This window comes from Suncus etruscus, chromosome 15 (genome assembly GCF_024139225.1).
Source record: "Suncus etruscus isolate mSunEtr1 chromosome 15, mSunEtr1.pri.cur, whole genome shotgun sequence".
Lineage (NCBI taxonomy): Eukaryota > Metazoa > Chordata > Mammalia > Eulipotyphla > Soricidae > Suncus > Suncus etruscus.
The window spans coordinates 65,200,242-65,222,142 of NC_064862.1; the positions used below are offsets into that span (position 1 = coordinate 65,200,242).

General features: G+C 34.9%; 1 protein-coding gene across 1 annotated transcript in view; it reads left to right on the forward strand.

Annotated features, from left to right (window-relative positions):
• Nucleotides 1–21,901, forward strand: part of LOC126029909 (phospholipid-transporting ATPase ABCA3-like) — a 142,093-nt gene that overhangs the window by 17,275 nt on the left and 102,917 nt on the right. Inside the window, exons 6-7 of the mRNA XM_049788150.1 lie at nucleotides 2,439–2,555; nucleotides 3,276–3,393. Coding sequence (XP_049644107.1) covers nucleotides 2,439–2,555; nucleotides 3,276–3,393 — 235 coding nt within the window. The remainder of the gene's footprint in view (nucleotides 1–2,438; nucleotides 2,556–3,275; nucleotides 3,394–21,901) is intronic.

Consider the following 21,901-nt stretch of genomic DNA (forward strand, 5'->3'; position numbering starts at 1 on the left):
GGTATGGTCACCACATCATTTTCATGCTGAAAGAATTAAAAAATAAACTTACTCTGGGACTGGCATAAAGAGATAACCTGAGCAAGGAAGGAGACAAAACAGTCACATTAGAAAAACGTGAAACCAACTGAAATAAGAGTGAATCAAAACAACTTGAATTTTGGTAAATTAATATACCTAAATTCTTATACTTTATGCCTACTTATATCTTCTGCTCTAGATAATAGAAAAATAAAAAGCATGCTGAAAATAGAGATACCTTGAAAGATGGGTACACTGGTAATGCTTTTGGTGTTGGAAATATGCACACGTGAAACCATCATGAATAGTATTGTAAATAACAGTCAATCAGTTACTAACAGATTTTATTTATTTATTTTTGGTTTTGGTTTTTGGGTCACACCTGGAAGTGCTCAGGAGTTACTCCTGGCTCTGTGCTCAGAAATCGCTCCTGGCAGGCTCGGGGGACCAAATGGGATGCCGGAATTTGATCCACCGTCCTTCTCCATGCAAGGCAAATGCCCTACCTCCATGCTGTCTCTCTGGCTCCACTAACAGATTTTTTAAAGGATGAGGAAAAAAACAAAGAGATAAATCAGTAGCTCCAGGCACAAATAAGACAGATATGCTAGAAATTATCAAACAAGGACCTTAATTAAGGACTAAAAGAGTGATTTAAACTTTAAAGAGGGACTAAAACTTAAGGACTAAAAAGAAGGATTTAGTTATTATGATTAATAATTTGAAAGACTCTAATAGGAAAGGTAGATATACTCTGTCCATAGAACATTCAATTTTCTAAATTTACTGGGACTTATGGGACCCTGTATAATTGTGATCAGATTTAGAATTTGTTATAATGATATAACAAGCTACTTAAGAGAAAATATCCCAAGAAAAGCCTTGGAGAAGTCACTTGCAAGTTTCGTTTGGTTTGCAGGATTTTAATTGGAAAGTGATCGTCTAGGCACCCTTTACCTATAATATACAAAAACACAAAACTCTTCATGTATAAGCCATATTGCTTAGAGTATTTATGCAGTGTAGAGAAGCAAACATTTATTATTTAAAGAGAATTGTATATTAGTGTAGGGACCAATTTACCATTCAGATTTTCATGTTACAATCAAGAGCCAATCTTGTATACATGCCTTTTAAGAACAGTACTCCCAGCTTTCTTCTTTGACTCTTCAACATAGCATACAATATATAAGATCAGATAAATAACTATTATAGAGAATATTTGTATTCTCTCTATATAGAGTATATATATATATACACTATTATAGAGAAATGACAAAATGGAATTAGTGAAAGTATTTTTAAAAGCATGTTAACTAAAATGAAGACTTGAAAGGGCTCATTAGTAGAAACCTTGAGAAAGAATTAGAATTAGATACAATATAGTTGTAATTATAAAAAAAACTGAAATTCAAAGAAAAACCGAAATATAAAAATTCATAAGAAAATGTTCAAAGGTACAGGGTAATATCAAATGAAATAACATACATAACTGGAATTACAAAATAGAAAATTAGAGACTAGAACTTTAAAAAGTAATGACAGATATTTTCCAATAATGGTGAAAAACTTCAACCCACAGATCTGAATAGTTGAGAAGGTACAAAGCAGAATAATCTATCTCACATGTACATAAGTTATTGTACATGCATATGCACACAGACAGACATACATCATATTCACACTGCTGAAAACCAAAGAGAATGAGAAAATCTTGGCAGAACCAGAGTGGAGGTTGGAGAGGGTACAGAGGGTAAGGCACATGCCTTGCACACAGCTGACCCAGGTTTGATACCAATATCCCAAGCATCTTGCAAGCCCACAGGAATGATTCCTAAGAGCAGAGCCAGGAGTAACCCCTAAGCACCACTTAGGTTGACCCCATCTCCCAAAAGATAAACCAGAGGGAAACAAAAAAAAAAAAAAAACATTGTCTACAAGAATCAAAGATTACAACCAACTTTTAACTTGGGACTTTTTAAAAATAAACTTTATAATATTGTTGGTATAACAGAAAGTAATCCTAATCCCAGTATTTTGAGATTTTATTTGAAATGTTTTATATTTGCTTTAATACTAATTAAAGAAAACTTCAGGATCCATAGAGATAGTAGAGTGTATAAGGCACTTGTCCTGCATGTGGCTGACCCAGGTTCAATTTCTGAGACCCATGTGGTTGATCAAGTCTGCCAGGAGTGAGCACTGCAGGGTGTGACCCCCAAAAAGTCTCAATTCAAGAAAAATATATTTTAATAGAGTATTTTACCTGTATGGTGTCATTTTTATGTATATACTTGACTTTGTGATTTTTTTCTCATTTACAAAATGGAGTTATTTCATGGAAATTTAATTATAAATATATGTGAATACACTATTAATTTCTAATACTAGTTATATTTTTATTAACTTTCCTACAGGAATACCAGATTATAATTGGACTTAGAAACTGGATGATTTGGGCTGCCTATTTCTTCACATTCATCCTAACCTATATCATTCTTATATTTTTGATATGTGTATTATTTTTTGCAAAGGCAAGTATCAAATTTTATGCCAATATATATAAATAGTATCATGTAGAAATTTTAAAGTTATAATCAAATAAGTCATTTAACTTAAATCTTTATATATATTTCACTGATTTTCCAGTATAAAATTTGAGGTATTTTTCATTATTTTTGTACTATCTCTTCTAACTTCAGTTTGTATTTTATATTAATAGAATATGTCAAGTTGTATAGTATATAAGGGGATGTTTGCTTTTTGTGACTGAAGCCCAATTATAGTCATGTTTGTAATCACGGTGTTTAAATAAAGATATAAAAAAAATTTTAAAAAGAAAAGAAAATTTCATGTCTTAATTTGAGACTGCTTTTGTATTGTTACTTTAGTTTAAAAATAACTACAGTTAAGGATTATCATTAAGATATAGAAAAATGATAGAGCTTCATGGACAGACAGCAGCATAGGGAATTGATCTTTTGAATTGTTTTTTGGATTTCCAATTTCTTAATCTCTGCTCTATACTTTAATTTTTCCTCTGTCTGCCTATTTTGGGGGGTTTATTTATCACTTTTCAATTTTTTAAGCTGTGCCATTAAGTTATCTATGTATGCTCTTTCTCCCTTTCTGATCAATGCTTGCAAAGCTATAAATTTTCCTTTTAGTACTGCTTTAGCTGTGTGTGTAAACGTGTATTACACTATGTATTCTGTACCTTACCTTATGTTATGTCATGATTGTTTTTATCATAGATTATCAATGAACCAATATTCCGCAACAGTGACTTTAGTTTCATCTTTGCCTTTCTAATTTGTTATGCCATTGCCTCAATACTTTATACCTTTATGATTAGCACATTCCTCACTAGAGGTAAGTCTATAATATATTCTTTAACAAAATTTTTGTTTTAATTGATCATAATAAGGTGATATTTGGGAGTTTGTTCTAGCCAACTAATGTATAATTTTGATCTGTATTCTAGCAAACAAGTTAAATTGCACATAGAGTTCACTTGAGATAAAGAAAAAAATCAATGAAAATTAATATAAATGAATATGTATATACCTATATATATGAAGAGGATAAAAATAAAAGTATCAACATTTGGTGGCTCAAAATAAACTGGCCAATGCTTTCTGCAGAAATTGGTTTCAAATAACTTAAAATTAAGGGATTTATATTCATTTATTATTCCTCATAATCTTTTACTTATGTGACAAGACCTTTTAATTTAAAATTTTTTTTAATTATTTTATTTAAATTTTTCTTTAGAGTTTTTTGTGGTTCACAATTATATTAATAATAGTTTCTCATGCATATAATTTCAATACCACAGTTATCAGTGTACCCCCTCCTGCTCCCAAGAACCCCAAACCTCCCAAGCTCCCCCTCAATCAGTTGTAGGTCAGTTATCCCATTGTTGCTCTTAGTCCTCTGTGACTACCTTACAATGTATTTTTAAGTCCCACATATGAGTAAGATCCTTCTATATCATCCCTTTCCTTCTGACTGACCTTATTGAGCATGCAACCCTTTAGATCCATCTATGTTGCCATAAATTGCATGATTTTATTCCTTCTTAGAGGTTCATTGTATTCTATAATGTTTATATACCACAACTTCTTTTTATTGTTTTATTTAAACACTGTGGTTACAAGATTATTCATAATATATTAATGTTTTTTTCACATCTACAAAGTTACTCATGATTGAGTTTCAGTCATACTATGTATAACACCCTTCACCAATGCAAATTTCTCACCACCAAAATCCTGTTTCTCCTGCCATCCCCCTGCCTCCCTCTGGGCAGATATTTCTCTTCTTTCTTTCTCTTTTCATTTTTTTCTTCTAGACACTGTGGTTTGCAATATTGTCACTGAAGGAGTATCATGCATACTATTTTATCTCCTTTCAGCATCCAGGTCTTGTCCAAAATGATCATTTCAATTATAATTATCATTGTGGTCCCTTCTCTGCCTCAACTACACTCCCCCATTCTTTGTGGCAGGCATCCAACCATGAACTGGCAATCCTGGCCCTCTTCTCTCTTGTCTCTGGACAAGAGATCATTATCATACTATCTTTTTTATATATACTACAAATGAGTGAGATTTTTCTATGTCTATCTCTCTCCTTCTGTCTCATTTTGCTCAACATAATACTCTTCATATTTGTCCATATATAAGAAAATTTCATGATTTCATTTTTCCTAACAGCTGTATTTGTAAATGTACCAAACTTTCTTTATCCACTCATCTGTTTTCAGACACTTGGATTGTTTCCAGATTCTGGCTATTGTGAATTGTGCTACAATGAACATAGGAATGCAGAAGGCTTTTCTTTATTGTGTTTTTTACCACAATTTATTAATCTATTTATCTATAGTTGGGTATTTGGGTTGTTTCCACATATTAGCTATTGTACTTAGTGTGACACTAAACATAAGTATGTCTATATATTTATAAATTAGTTTGTGTGTATTTGCAAATAGATGCCAAGAAACAGTACAATGATAGATCATATGGTAGTTCTATTCCTATTTTTCTGATCTCCATATTGTTTTTCATAAAGGCTGAACATTCCCACCAATATATGGGTTCCTATCACACCATAACTGCCAATACTGTTTCTAGACTTCTGGATATATGCCATTCTCATGAGATAAGATAACAAAATAGTTGTTGTGATTTGCATTTTCCTTTTTATTTAATTAAATATAATTTTTATTTTAATCATAGTGGCTTACATATCGTTGACAATAATATTTTAGGTACATATTAACATAACATCAGGGGAATTCCCATCACCGAATTGTCCTCCCTCCACCTCTGTTCCCATCCTTCTTCCCATAACCTCTTCCCTTACCCCTGGGGCTGCTAGAATAAGTGGTCCCCTTTGTGCCTAGCTTACTAGTTAGTGGTCTTACACCTATTTGATCTTGGTACCTCTCTTATTCCCCCACCCCAATTGGGAGGCAGGACTAGATAGTTCAAGTTATGTGGTTTTGTTTGAAGAAGAGAAAAGTAATAACCTGGGGGAAAAAAAGAAAAAAAGAATCAGATACTCCAGAAATGAGCGGAGTCCTTCTAGGGCTTTCATCCTTGGTTTGAGAGATAAAGGGGAAAAAGAAGGTGAAACATCACAACAGCACATAAAGAACTGTCAAATAAAATATCCAATGAGCATTCCAAACAAAACAAAACAAAACAAAAGGGTAAGCACCATATAAAAGCCATGGTATTGAGATAAAAAAATATGGCGGAGCACATAAGAAAAGAAAAGAAGAAAATAAATAAATAAATATAAATGGAGACATCCACTTCAATAGCCAAACCACAACAATGCAATCAACAAGAAATAGATAAGTAAATAATAATAAAAAAAATTGTTTTGTGCATTTTTTCCCTCCTGCAGATGTACAGTAAATATTGGGGTCATTCAAAAAGAAATTTCTTTTGCCTAAGAGATACAGGGTTTCTCTACCCTTGAAGTATATTGTAATGGGATTAACTATAGACTCCTTTCAGGTTCATTTACTCTCCCCTTGGTGCTTTTGTGGTGTATGGAAGACTTCTGCTCCGTCCTGGGTGATAACATCAGACCTCTGTATCTAGAGGTCTTGGTATCTGCACGATTCAAGGAGTTGAACTTATGATTATGTCTTTCTTTGTGGGTCTAGAAGTTCTGTTCCCTCAGTGTCATTTAAATCCGTCTTCTGTGATTGGTAGTCCTGGTCTTTGCGCTAATCCTAGGATGGGCCTGGGGTAGTATCTTCCATTATGTTTCCAGAGGTCCCCTTCCGTTGCAATAGTCTCAGACAGACCTCTGGAACTAGGGATCATAGTTGTTATGCAGGTCGTAGCTCACACCCTAGACTAGGGCTTTTTTATTGGTCCCAGGATACATACAGTCTGGCCATGGTTCTGTCAGCCAGTCATCTTTAAATCGCGATATTGGCATTTGGACAGACCAAAGGGTGACAAGTCTTCTGATTTTGTCTTATCGTTAGCTGGTGAGGTAGGATAACTTACTCTTAGGTCAAGTTGTTCCCATTTTCCTCGTTGTCAGGGTATCATATTAGGGCTGGTACTTGTTGGTGTCCAAGCACTGTTAAGGATGTCCTGGTTGGGATTTTTTTCCTGTGGCTGTTTTGAAGAAGTGTGTCGTTTCTATGTCTGGGATCCAGGGTTCAAGGCTGAATGATTGGTATCTAATCACCTGGGGTCTAAGTTGGGTCCACATGACATTTTTAAGGTGAGAGCTACCCCTGTATTGTAAACAAGTATGAGTTCTTATCCCTAATAAATAAGTTTGTTTTTATACGTAAGATTTCCCCTTTTTTTAGAGTGCCTTATCCACATTGACTAACCAAAAATAATCATAAGTAATGACAAGCACTTTTTCATTTACCTGTATATATTTTTGAGGAAGTCAGGCTTTATTTTTGGTTAGTCAATGTGGATAAGTTGTCTTAGCACCTGAATGTACAAATAATACATTGAAATATCTAAGGAAATAGCGTTAATATTGAAATAAAGATTTTAGTACTGATACTTTCCACATTGTATGTAATAACTTGAGAAAAAACTAAGTCAACAAAATTATATTCAGTTCTTAGTCCAAAGGGACAGAAAGCTTACAACAACATAATATACATTCAAGTGCACATAAACTTTTCCTGAATATATATATATATATATTAGATAATGTAACAAGTCTTAAAATATTTTAAAGACTGAAATTATTCCCAGTATTTTTCTAACCATGATGAATAAACTTTTTGAGGGCCTAGAAACTCCAAACTATATGAGAAAACTCGTTTATTGATTTTAAAATAAAATTCTGGAATAAATATTGTCTAAAGAAAAATCAGAAAATAATTCAAAATAAATGAAAATTTATGAAATTCCCTAGAACAGTATTGAGATGAAGTTCACAGCAATGAAAATATTAATTTTAAAACAAAAATGTATGAGGCTTTCCTTGCTCCATTTTACTTTTCTTGCCCCTTTATCAAAGATTAATTAATTATATACCTGGGGAGCATTCTCTGAATACGCTAGTCTATTTCACTGATCTGAGGGTCTGTTTTTATTCTAACACCATGCTATTTTAATGACTACTACTTTGTAATACAATTTAAAGTTGGGAAAAGTGATGCTTCCTATATTCCTTTCCCCAAGGGTTGCTCTAGCTATTCTTGGGTGTTTATTGTTCCAGATGAATTTCAGGAGTGTTTGATCCACTTTTTTGAAGAATGTTAAGAGTATTAAGAGTATTCTTAGAGAGATTGCATTAAATCTGTACAATGCCTTGGGGAGTATTGACGTTTTAATGATATTAATCCTCCCAATCCATGAACAGGGTATATGCCTCCATTTGCATGTATCCTCTTTTATTTCTTGAAGCAGAGTTTTGTAATTTTCTTTGTATAAATCCTTCATGTCGTTAGTTAAGTTGACTTCAAGATATCTGAGTTTGTGTGGCATTAATGTAAATGGGATTGTTTTTTTTAATATCTATTTCTTCTCTATTATTATGGTGTATAAGAAGGCCATTGATTTTTGCGTGTTAATTTTGTAGCCTGCCACTTTGCTAAATAGTGTTGGCACAATTGGCCAGCCACTTGCAAAAAAAAACTCAGACCTCCTGCTAACACCATGCACAAAGGTCAAATGCAAATGGATTAAAGACCTTGATATCAGACCTGAAACCATAAGGTATATAGAACAACACATAGGTAAAACACTTCAGGACATTGAAACTAAAGGCATCTTCAAGGAAGAAACAGCACTCTCCAAACAAGTCAAAGCAGAGATATACAAATGGGACTATATTAAGCTGAGAAGCTTCTGGACCTCAAAGGAAGTAATGCCTAAGATACAAAATCCACTCATAGAATGGGATAATCTTTTTACCCAATACCCATCAGATAAGGGGCTAATATCTAAAATATACAAGGTACTCACAGAACTTAACAAGAAAAAAAACATCTAACCCCATCACAAAATGGGGAGAAGAAATGAACAGATGCTTTGTCAAGAAATACAAATGGCAAAAGGCACATGAAAAAATGCCCCACATCACTAATCATCAGGGAGATACAAATCAAAACTACAATGAGATACCATCTTACACCACAGAGACTGGCACACATCACAAAGAACAAGAACAATCAGTGCTGGAGGGGATGTGGGGAGAAAGGAACTCTCATTCATTGCTGATGGGAATGCCATCTAGTCCAGCCCTTATGGAAATTCCTTAAATGGAATATTTCAATGTGGAGATTTCTCAAAAACTGGAAATTGAGTTTACATTTGACCCAACTATACCACTTCTAGGGATATACCCTAGGAACACAAAAATCCAATACAAAAATCCCTTCTTCACACCTATATTCATCACAGCACTATTTACAATAGCCAGACTCTGGAAACAACCAAGATGCTCTTCAACAGATGAATAGCTAAAGAAACTGTGGTACATATATACAATGGAATATTATGAAGCCATCAGAAGAGATGAAATTATGAAAATTTCCTATATATGGATGTACATGGAATCTATTATGCTGAGTGAAATAAGACACACATACAGAGAGAGAGAGAGAGAGAGAGAGAGAGAGAGAGAATAGTCATCTATAGGTTTTAAGAAAAATTAAAGACATTGAAATGCATTCCCAGAGATGTGGGCTGGAAGGACCGGCTCAAGTTATGAAGCTCACCACAAAGAGTGGTGAGAGCAGTTAAAAAAATAACTATGCTGAGAACTATCATAACAATGCCAGTGAGTGAGAGATGTAGAGAGCCTCTCTCTAATACAGACAGGGGATGGGGAGTGAAGAGATGGGGCATTGGTGATGGGAAGATTGCACAGTGAATGGAAGTGTTCTTGTTAGGACTGAAACCCAACTACAATTATGTTTGTAATCACGGTGTTTAAATAAATTATTTTTTAAAAATTTAAAAATGTAACTATAGATGTGGCTCAGTGGTAAAGCTTTCATCTTGTATGTGCATTTACACTATATGACCTTAAGCATGGCAAAATGTGACCACCACAACAATAAAAAAAATCATATAAACACTTTGCATGTGAAATATTAGATTATCAAGAAACCCAGATTTACCTGACAGAGAAAATATCAGAGATTAAAATAGTAATAAATAAAATAGAAAAACAATGTAAGTAATAATTAAAAGAATAATTTTGAAAGACTAAAGGAAATTAAAAATTTGCTTTTTTACTTTAATTAAACACCATTATTTATAAAGTTTTCTCTAATAGAGTTGTTTCAAGAATTCAATGTTCCATTACCAATCCCACCACCAGTGTGACCTTCCCTCTGTCGTTGTCCCCAGTTTTCCACCCATCCTACAAGCCTACTCCCTTATAAAGCACAAAATCATTTTATATGCTTGTATAATAAAGTTACTAATAGATATCTAAAAGTACTTAAGTAAAAGAAAATTTATAAAAATTGTTATATCTCACCATGGGGTCACTAATTGTCTAGTGTTTTATTAAGCTGTTTGTTGCTACTTGAGTCTTCTGTTACTGCTTTTTCTTACTTAGTTTAGTTGGCTTCTATCTTATATTCCCATCTAATGTGGCACACTCCTATTGGACTGTCAGTATTATGGAATTTGGAAGTGTCATGGGAATCTGTATTAAGCTTTACACTCCAGGAACTCCAGAATCTGTAGAACTGAGCCAAGGAGTTACATGGCAAGGTCTGTAGGTCTGGCTGCTGGGGCTTCTGGCAGAAGAGAGGAACTTGGGAGGACGCTGTAGCTCCAACTCGGAGAAGACACCAGAGTCTTAGCCCAAAAGCTATTATATTTAGACTTTTTTAAATCAATTTGGCATCTATGCAGTAATTACACATAAAGCATTAAAGTTAGACCATTTGTGTGGTTTGCGTGGAGTTAACTATAGTTTGATGTGAGTTTGAATGCTGGGACTTTGGCTGAATGAGGATATGGCCCAAACCTTCCAAAGGGCATCCCAGGGTGAAAATTAAAAATTTAGCTAGAATTAAAAAAAAACTTCAAAATTATAAAGGAACATGTCACATTACAAAATGATGCCTCCAACTTGCCACCAACTCTGAAAACAGCTTTCAGTACACTTCCACACTTTTCACCCCCTTACACCAAAGCCACCTCTAAATCCTTGCCTTGGCCATGATTAGGAGCCCATAGCAGTTCTTAGTGAGTCCCAGGTCTGGCCATTTGTCCCAAGTCTTGGGACCTCTTTTGCCCTGACCTGTAGAGAGCTGGCCTGGGCCTTGGACCTGGAGAGGGTATGGGGAGAAAAGCCAGAGGGCCAAAAGCAGCCAGCACCACCGTTGTATCCATTTTGACTTAGAAAGAAGTATCAAGCAGCCTTACAAAAATCTTCTGGGCATTCAAAGCAAAATCCACCACCCAGGTGTTTCCAGTGTATGACCCAGGCTAGTCAGCCAGCCACACACGTCAAAGTAAGTAACCTGGGCCAGGCAGCCTTATGCACATCACCCTGAGTGCTACCTGAACCACCGAGGCACCTGGATACACATAGCACTAGGGCCCACATCAACCCAAGTGGAGCCTAAGGAATGCACATCAATAGAGGTGAGCTGACCCTTCTCCTAAAAGGCGGAGCCAGAGGAGCAGAGCCACAGCAGCTGCACACTTCTCCTATTCAACTGCAAGCAGAACACGTAGAAAACATCATAGTACAAGTATGACAATGGGAAAAAATCTCAGGCCTCCACCATACATAATGAATTTGGCAGTTCTGATGACCTGAAAAGTACCAACTACCTATTTAGCCTCTCATATAAGGATTACAGAGAAGAAATATGGCATATACTCAAATAACTCAAAGAAAGCATGGACGAAATTGACCAAACCACTAATAAGAACCAAGAGGATATGAATGTAGAAATGAGAAACTCCAAACTGAATTAACAAGACTGAAATAATTGGTAGGCAAAATGAAAACCTCACTGGAAAGCCTCTCTAACAGAGTAAGTGGCTGAAATCTGTGAGCTGGAAGATGAGCTGCATAACAAATCAATAGTACAGAAGAGATTGGAAAGGAACCTTAAATGATCAGACAGTGGAAAAAATGTCAAAGAATGTGAACAGATGAAAATAGAAGTCTTTGATATACTGGACATAAACAACATAAGAATCATTGGAGTTCCAGAGACCCAGTAAGAAAACCCCCAGCATGGGGTCGGTGAGGTGGCGCTAGAGGTAAGGTGTCTGCCTTGCAAGCGCTAGCCAAGGAAGGACCGCGGTTCAATCCCCCGGCGTCCCATATGGTCCTCCCAAGCCAGGGGCAATTTCTGAACGCTTAGCCAGGAGTAACCCCTGAGCATCAAACGGGTGTGGCCCCAAAAACAACAACAACAACAACAAAAAAAACAGCAAAAATCAACATTCAGGGACAGAGTGATAGCACAGCAGTAGGGCACTTGCCTTGCATGCAGCCAACCTGGAATGGGTTTGATCCTTAGCATCCCAAGTAGTCCCTTGGGAGCCTGCCAGTAGCAATTTCTGTGTGCAGAGCCAAGAGTAACCCCTGAGCACTGCCAGGTGTGACCTAAAAAAAGTCAACAATCAAGGAAATTATTGCAGAGAAACTCCCAGAGTTAATGAGTGCATACAACCAAATCCTGTATGCCTGAAGAGTACCAGCTAAAAGAAATCCAAAGAAAAGCACTCCAAGATACATCCTAGTCACAATGATAAATTCCACAGATAAGTATAGAAAACTAAAAGGATCCAGATCAAAAAGGGAAATTAGGATTTAATTAATTAAATTTAAAAATTAATTTAATTTAATTAATTTAAGATTTAAAGCAGATCTGTCATAAGAGATCATCAAGGCCTGAAGGCAGTGGTGGGATTTAGTGACAAAACTCAATGAAAGGAATGTGTAGCCTAGGATACTTCCCCAGACACACTCACATTCAAGTTTGAAGGAAGTATACATAGCTTTGTGAATAAACAACAGGTCAGTAACTACAGACTAAAAACAGCCTTAAAAGACAAAGTGAAAGGTCTACTTTAAGACAAGACAGACTAATCAACACACTGAACTCCTATACAAAGATGACACTAAATTCCATTAAAATTATCTCTCTCAATGTCAATGGACTAAATTCACCAGTTAAGAGACATAGATGGAAAAATATATCAAAAGGCTGAATTAAACATTCTGCTGCCTACAAAAAACACGTCTGAATGATCAGGAATAAAGCAAAGACTCAAAACCAAAGGTTGGAGGACAATCATCCAAATAACTCCTTTAAAAAGGTTGGGGTGGCCATATTAATATCAGATGACACAAACTTTAGACTTAAAAAAGCTATAAGTAATAGATATGTACATTTCATAACAATCAAGGAATATATACAACAAGAAAAAAATCACATCGTAAATATATACACACCCAGTGAGGGACCACCAGATGTGGCCCAAAAAGCAAAGACAGAAAACAAACAAACAAAAAACCCACAACTGTTGGTGAGGATGTGGGAAACCTGGGACTCTCAAATATTGCTGCTGGGACTATAATCTGATGCAGCTGCTGTAGAAACACAGATCCAGTTGGCAGATCTTCAAAATGGTAGACTGGAAATTCCATGTGAATGAGCAGTTCTGCTCCTCAGTATCTACTGAAGATAAATGAAAACACAGAAGGTTTGTACTGAAAGTTCATAACTGATTATTCATAACAGCCCCAAATTGGAAGTAATCTTTTAAAGTTACTAATTAAAACTTTTGTTGTACTTTAGGTAACATGCTTGCAATGATGTTAATATTTATGTTTTATATAATTAATTGATTTTAATTAAGCACAGTGATTTATAAACATTATTTGTAGTTGAGGTTTATATGTATAATGTTCTAGCACCAGTGGTTTTTAAGAAAAAAAATTATTCTTTTTTAGGCAGTGTTTAAAATACTGTTTATGGTAGAATTTCATGTATGGAATGTTCCAGCACCGCATCATCCACCAGAGTGTCCACTGCTTCCCATCTCCATTGTGCTAGTGCCCTCTGCCCTGTCTCCCCACTATGTAAAGCTTCCAACTGAAGACCAGTTCTTAGTGGATACAATCTTGATGTCTAGTAATGTGAGAGCGATAAAAGGGTCATAGCCATCTAATAGAAAACTGTTCTACAAAGTAGGAACGAACTCCTGACCCACATTAAAATATGGTTGAACCTTGGGAACACTGTAGTGAACAAAGCCTTGTGGAAAAATTCATTTAAAAAATAGCTGATGAACAAATAGAAAATATATAAATAGGGGCCAAAGCAGTGGCACAGTGTTAGGGCATTTGCCTTGCACGCAACTGACATAGGACAGATTGCGGTTTGATCTCCCAGCGTCCCATATGATCCCCTAAGCCAGGAGCGATTTCTGAGTGCATAGCATGAGTAACTACCCCTGAGTGCCACCAGGTGTGGCCCAAAAAGAAAAAAAAAGAAAAGAAAAAATATAAATAGAAAATATAAAATTATATTTATTTTTTTATTTCTTGATCCCTATTTGTTGCTTTCTTGTTCTGATAAGGGATCATACACTTCAGCTGTGGTAACTGTACACTTGGTTGTGGTATGATGGAGATTGCAAGCTTTTATTTTTTGTGGCGCCAGAGCTATCCAAGGGTAATGTCACATACATGCCAGGCAGGTGCTTCACTACTGAGCTGAGGCCTTAAACCCATATATGTGTATAGCTGTGTTTTTAATTCGGTATTAGAATATTTGTACTTGAATAAAATATAATTCATTGATCAAAAATAAAATAATGCCATAGAAATGCAAATGTGCTAGTAGAGTGGAAAAAGAATATCTCTTCAACAAATGGCATTGAGAAAATGATAAAAAAAAAAAACTAAAAAAGATGAAAAAGTTTGACACAGTTGTAATTTCATGCCTATAACATTAAAACCAAAGGCAAAATAAGCAAAAATTTAAGAGTAGGATTACCAAGTCAATCTATAAGTTTAATCAATGATTAAAATAACCAAGAACATGAAAAGTTGGCCTAGACAAAATGAAAAATAAAAAAAATATATATATATATATCTGATAAAGTATTATATCCAAAGTATTTAAGAAACTTTTATAATTCTCCAATAACAAAACAAATATCTGAAATAAAAGGTAATTCAAGGGACTAAATAAATATTTCTCTGAATAAGATTTAGAGATAACCATTTTTTTCCTTTTTTTTTTCTTTTTTATTATTATGTCTCCATTTCCTTATCTTCTCTTTTATTTCTTGAAGCAGGGTTTTGTAGTTTTCTTTATATAAGTCCTCTACATCTTTAGTTAAGTTGACTTCAAGACATTTGAGTTTGTGGGGAACTTAAGTGAATAAGATATTTATTTCAATGTCCATTTCTTCTCTAACATTATTGGTTATAAGAAAGCCATTGGTTTCTCCATGTTAATTTTGTAGCTTGCCACTTTGCTATGGGAATCTATTGTTTCTAGAAGCTTTTTGGTAGAGTGTTTGGGTTTTTCTAAATACAGTATCATGTCATCTGCAAACAGTGATAGCTTGACTTCTTCCTTTCCTGTCTGGATGCCCTTGATATCTTTTTCTTGCCTAATTGCTGTGGCAAGAACTTCCAGCATTATTTTGAATAGGACTGGTGAGAGAGGGCAGTCTTGTCTTGTACCAGATTTTAGAGGAAAGGCTTTTAGTTTATTTCCATTGAGGATAATATTTGCCATTAACTTGTGGTAAAGGCCTTGACTTTATTGAGAAAAGTTTCTTCCATTCCCATCTTGATGCTAATTTTGATCAAGAATGGGTATGAGCTTATTGAATGCTTTCTCTGCATCTATTGATATAATCATATAGTTTTTACTTATCTTTTTGTTTAATCCTACTTGGTCATGGTATATGACCTTCTAGATGAGGCATTGGATCCTGTTTACCAGAATTTTGTTGAGGATGTTTACATCTGTGTTCATCAGGGATATTGTTCTGTAGTTTTTGGTTGTTGCAGCATCTCTGTTTAGTTTTGGTATCAAGGAGATGGTAGCTTCATAAAAACTATTGGAGAGTGTTCCTGATTCTTCAATTTAATGAAAGAGCCTAAACATGATTGGCAAAAGTGCAATCCCTCAAAAGATACCCATGACATTCCTTAAAGAAGTGGATCAAACACTCCTGAAGTTCATCTAAAACAATAAACATCCATGAATAGCTAGAGCAAAGGAATGTGGGAGGCATCACTTTCCACAACTTTAAAGAGTGTTACATAGCTATACTCATTAAAACAGCATGATATTGGAATAAAGACAGACCCTCAGATCAGTGGAATAGACTAAAGTATTCAGAAAATGCTCCCCAGATATACAATCAATTAATCTTTGATAAGGGGGCAAGAAATGCAAAATGGAGCAAAGAAGGACTCTTCAACAAGTGGTGTTGGGACAACTGGTCAGCCACTTGCAAAAAAGCAAACTTAGATTTCCATCTAACACCATGCACCAAGGTCAAATGCAAATGGATTAAAGACCTTGATATCAGACCTGAAACCATAAGGTGTATAGAACAACACACAGATAAAACACTCCAGGACATTGAAACTAAAGGCATCTTCAGGGAAGAAACAGACTCTCCAAACATGTGGAAGCAGAGATACACAAATGGGACTATATTAAGCTTAGAATCTTCTGCATCTCAAAGGAAATAATGCCTAGAATACAAAAGCCACCCACAGAATGGGAGAATCTATTCACCCAATACCCATCAGATAAGGGGCTAATATCTAAGATATACAAGGTATTGACAGAACTGAATAAGAAAAAATGGGGAGAAGAAATGAAGAGACAATTTCTCAAAGAAGAAATACAAATAGCCAAAAGCCACATGAAAAAAATGCTCCACATCACTAATTCACAGGGAGATGCAAATCAAAACAACAGTGTGGTTGTTTTGCCATCTCACACCACACACACTAGCCCACACCACAAAGAACATGAACAATCAGTGCTGGTGTGGATGTGGAGTAAAAGGAATTCTCATTCACTGCTGGTGGGAGGGCTGTCTAGTCCAGCCCTTATAGAAAACAATATGAAGATTCCTCAAAATACTGGAAATTGAACTCCCATTTGATCCAGCTATACCACTTTTAGGGATATACCCTAGGAATCAAAAACACAATACAAAAATCGCTTCCTCACAACTATATTCATCACAGCACTATTTACAATAGCCAGACTCTGGGGGAAAAAGATGCCCTTCAACAGATGAGTGGCTAAAGAAACTGTGCTAAATATATACAGTGGAATATTATGCAGCCATCAGGAGAGATGAAGTCATAAAATTTTCCTATACATATATGTACATGAAGTCTTTTATGCTGAATTAAATAAGTCAGAGGGAGAAAGATAATAGTCTCACTCATCTATGGGTTTTAAGAAAAATTAAAGGCATTGAAATAATTCCCAGAGATGAGAGCAGGAATAACCGTCTCAAGATATGAAGCTCACCACAAAGAATGGTGAGTGCAATGAATGAATGAGAGAAGTAGAAAGCCTTTCTCAAATACAGGTGGGGGTGGGGTGGGGAGGAGGGAGATTTGGGGCATTGGTGATGGGAATGTTGCACTAGTGAAGGTGGGTTTTCTTTATATGACTGAAACCCAACTACAATCATATTTGTAATCAAGGTGTTTAAATAAAGATATTTTTTTAAAAAGAGTGGTGAGTGCAGTTAGAGAAATAACTACACTGAGAACTATCATAACAATGTCATTGAATGAGGGATGTAGAAAGCCTATCTCAAATACAGGTGGGGTGGGGGGAAAAGGAGATGAGGACATTGGCGGTGGGAACGTTGCACTGGTGAAGAGGGGGGTGTTCTTTATATGACTGAAACCCAACTACAATTATGTTTGTGATTGTGGTGTTTAAATAAAGATATTATTTTTAAAAGATTTAGAAATAACCAAAGGATATGTGAAACAAGATACCATTTTAATACCATTGATCAGAGAAGTGCAAATCAAAGCCACAATGAGATAGCTCCTCAACTATAAGAATATATTAAAAGAGAGCCAAAGCAATAGCACAGCAGTAGGGTGTTTACTTTGCACACAGCCTATTCGGTACAGACCTGGTTCAATTCCAAGCATCCCATATGCTCCCTCAAACCTGCCAGGAGGGGTTTCTTAGTTCAGAGCCCTGAGCTCCACCAGATGTGGTCCATATAGCAAAAAAAATGAATATATTAAAAGTATTAAAAATATTGTTGGTAGGAATATAAATAGTGCAATCTCCATGGTAAATAATATGAATATTCCTCAAAAAATTTTAAGAATATGATTTAGCAATACCTCTCCTGGATATTTATATGAAAGATTAAATTCAGAGAACTCTGATACACATGTACTTGCAACAATAATTGCAACATCATTCTTAGTTACAAGACAAGAAAAGAACAACCAAATGTCCATTGTTAGATAGATTGATTAAAAGAAAAGGTTAAAAAAAATAAAAGAAAGCGTGGCATATACATAAAGTAGAGTATGATGCAGGATTTAAAAGTAGGAAATGCTAACATTTGTGGAAGTTGATAGACTTGGAGAACATCTTGCTAGGGAACTAAGTCTAATATAGAAAGGTGGTGTAGGAGATTTCACTTGGAACCAAAAATAATCAAACTAATAAAAAGTACAATGGTGACTACTAGGGACCTGGAGGAATGGGTAGGTGAGAATTAAAAGATATAATATCCCAGTTATGAAAGATAAATAATTTCTGGTTATCTGAATATCATAGTGGTTATAGCTAAAATACTGTGTTACTTAATGCTTACCAAGAGGGTACATTTTTCTTAAGTTACTATTGTTACCAAAACTAATAGTAATAGTAGTAAAGTAGAAATAAAAGTTATGAATAGAAACTTTGGAAAGTGGTGATAAATTTATGGGCTTGTTTTTGTGAAAATAATAGTGTAAAATCAAGTTTTATATTTGTTTATATTTTCTTAGTCTGCATTTACCTCTGAGCTTTTTTTTTTCATTTTTCTCTTTTTATTGGCCTTCTATTTTATAGTTCTATTTTTAAGCTCTTTAAGTTGGACAGTTAGGTTGTTGATTTAATATACTTCTGATTTCATCTCACCATTGGGTGGTGAAGCAGGGCAACCTGCCCTAAGATCAAGGTGTTGCTGTTTTCTTAAGATCAGGGTGTCGTATGGGCCTACCCTGGAGCAGGTTGGTGGCAGGGCAGCATTTGGGCCTCCCCCAAGGGGAGATGGAATTCTGTGCTGGTGCTGTAATTTGTGCCAGTACTAGTATCAGGATCTGAGGTTTAGGGTTGGACGATTGATGACCAATCCATTGAGATAGACCTAAGTCAAGTCTCCATAGAACTCCTGTCATTTTTATCACAAAATTATATTTTAATAAAAATTAAAATAAGTTTTATTATTTGTTTATTGGCTTATTTAATGTGTTGGTTTCTTAAATAATGTAGAAAACAAACAAGCATAATTATAAACCAAGTTATAATAATATTGCATTTAATAAGTATCCATGGTTATAATTTTATCATAGATCTTAACTTACTTATGCAGTCTTAAGTTATGAGCTAATGTACATTTTTGACAATAGGAAAGATTTCTTTTCATTGTCTTCTAAGAACAATCCTTTAGTTTATTAGGAAATATATTTATTTCTTGTTTATTTTTAAATGTTTATTACAGTTTTGGAAGTTACAGTAGTGTTAAAATAAGTCAGAGGGAGAAAGAAAAATATTGCATGATATCTTGTTCATTTTTGAAGAAGTTTGCTGCATTTAAAATTCTTGGTTTATAAGGTTAGAACTCAGTAATAGAACATATGCTTGGCATATATGAGGCCCAGTGTTTTATTACCAAAAAAAGTTCTCTCAATAATAAATCAATAACATTTTTCTTAAAAAATAAAATATTAACAATAATTTCTAGTTTTCAATTTTCCCCTAATAACTTAAAGTATTTAAATTAAATTAAAATTTAAGTTGTCTCTCGTTGCCAAGGTTTCTGGATCTCTCATATGTGACAATACTTTCTCTAACTGCTTTCTAGAGTTTGTTTTTAGATTTTAACAGGTTGATTTTAGCATGTTTTGGTATGGTTCTCTTTGAGATCATACTACTTGGAGTTTGATAAGCTTTTTGCATATTATAGTCAGGATATAATTACATTTGGATAAATATAAGTCATATTTACTTAATATTTCTGTTCTATTTCTTCTTTCACATAATGGTATTCCACAACTTCATTTACTTTATATTTCTCGGAATGAATTCCTTCAATTGTTTTATCTTCAAGTTTGCCAAATCTTTTTCTTATGATGCTTTACTGAACTTTATGTTTTCTTGTTATTGTTGTTTTGGCTTGGTGCCAAACCAGATGGTTCTCAGGTGTTACTTTTGGCTCTATGCTCAGAAATTATTCCTGACAGGCTTGGCAGACCATATGGGATGTTGGGGTTGGAACCTTAGCCAACCACATATGAGGCAACACCTTACCCGCTGTTCTATTGCTCTGTCCCTTCTGAACTTTGTATGTTTTTATTGTAGTTAACATAACAAGTTTACAATATTGATATTTGTAGTTTTGGTGTGCAGTTACCATACCTTCACCACCATCAAAGTGTTCTAGGTTCTCTACCAATGTACCTATGTTACTTTGAGTCTGCTTCCTTGTTTTTCCTTATCCCTCCATACTTGGTAATAATCTAATATCAAGTTTTATTTCATGCTACCTTTATTTTACTACTCAACCCCAGGATTTTGTTTCTTGTGATATATGCTAACATTTAATTTATATTTATATTTCTTCATGAACAATTTCTATCAAAGTTCCTTTATCTTTCTTAAGAGTGACCATTCTTATGACGTTTTAAAGATTTTGACAAGAAAATACACCATCTGAATGCTCTTAGAATTTATTCCTGCTGAGTTTTTCCTTTTGATTGAGCCATGCTTTTATTTCATTGTATGTCTTATGAACTTGACTCAAAGCTTTACATTTAATGCAATAATTGGAGATCACCATTTTTGCCTTCCATAGCACTTGTTAAGTTCACTTCTTTATTGTTAAAATGTAATTGCACCAAAGATAAACCTGAAGTATAATTTAAGGTCCTTTATGAGTTATAAAATTACTTTCTAAGTTTATATGTGTGTTTGCTTTTGAATTAGATGAATCTTTTTTTAATTTTTTTATTTAAACAACTTTATTACATACATGATTGTATTTGGGTTTCAGTCATGTAAAGAACACCACCCATCACCAGTGCAACATTCCCATCACCAATGTCCCAAATCTCCCTCCTCCCCACCCAACCCCGCCTGTACTCTAGACAGGCTTTCTATTTCCCTCGTACATTCTCATTATTAGGATAGTTCAAAACGTAATTATTTCTCTAACTAAACTCATCCCTGTTTGTGGTGAGTTTCATGAGGTGAGCTGTAACTTCCAGCTCTTTTCTCTTTTGTGTCTGAAAGTTATTATTGCAAGAATGTCTTTCATTTTTCTTAAAACCCATAGATGAGTGTCTGCATCTTTTTCTCTCTCTCTCTGACTTATTTCACTTAGCATAATAGATTCCACGTACATCCATGTATAGGAAAATTTCATGACTTCATCTCTCCTGACAGCTGCATAATATTCCATTGTGTATATGTACCACAGTTTCTTTAGCCATTTGTCTGTTGAAGGGCATCTTGGCTGTTTCCAGAGTCTTGCTATTGTAAATAGTGCTGCAATGAATATAGGTTTAAGGAAGGGATTTTTGTATTGTAATTTTATGTTCCTAGGGTATATTCCTAGGAGTGGTATAGCTGGGTCGTATGGGAGCTTTATTTCCAGTTTTTGGAGGAATCTCCATATTGCTTTCCATAAAGGTTGAACTAGATGGCATAGCAGTGGATAAGAGTTCCTTTCTCTCCATATCCCTGCCAACACTGCTTGTTCTCATTCTTTGTGATGTGTGCCAATCTCTGGGGTGTGAGGTGGTTCCTCATAGTTGTTTTGATTTGCATCTCCCTGATGATTAGTGATGTGGAGCATTTTTTCATGTATCTTTTGGCCATTTGTATTTCTTCTTTGTCAAAGTGTCTGTCCATTTCTTCTCCCCATTTTTTGATGGGATTAGATGTTTTTTTTCTTGTAAAGATCTGTCAGTGCCTTGTATATTTTGGAGATAAGCCCCTTGTCTGATGGGTATTGGGTGAATAGTTTCTCCCACTCAGTGGGGGGCTCTTGTATCCTGGGCGCTATTTCTCTTAAGGTGCAGAAGCTTCTCAGTTTAATATATTCCCATCTGTTAATCTCTGCTTTCACTTGCTTGGAGAGTG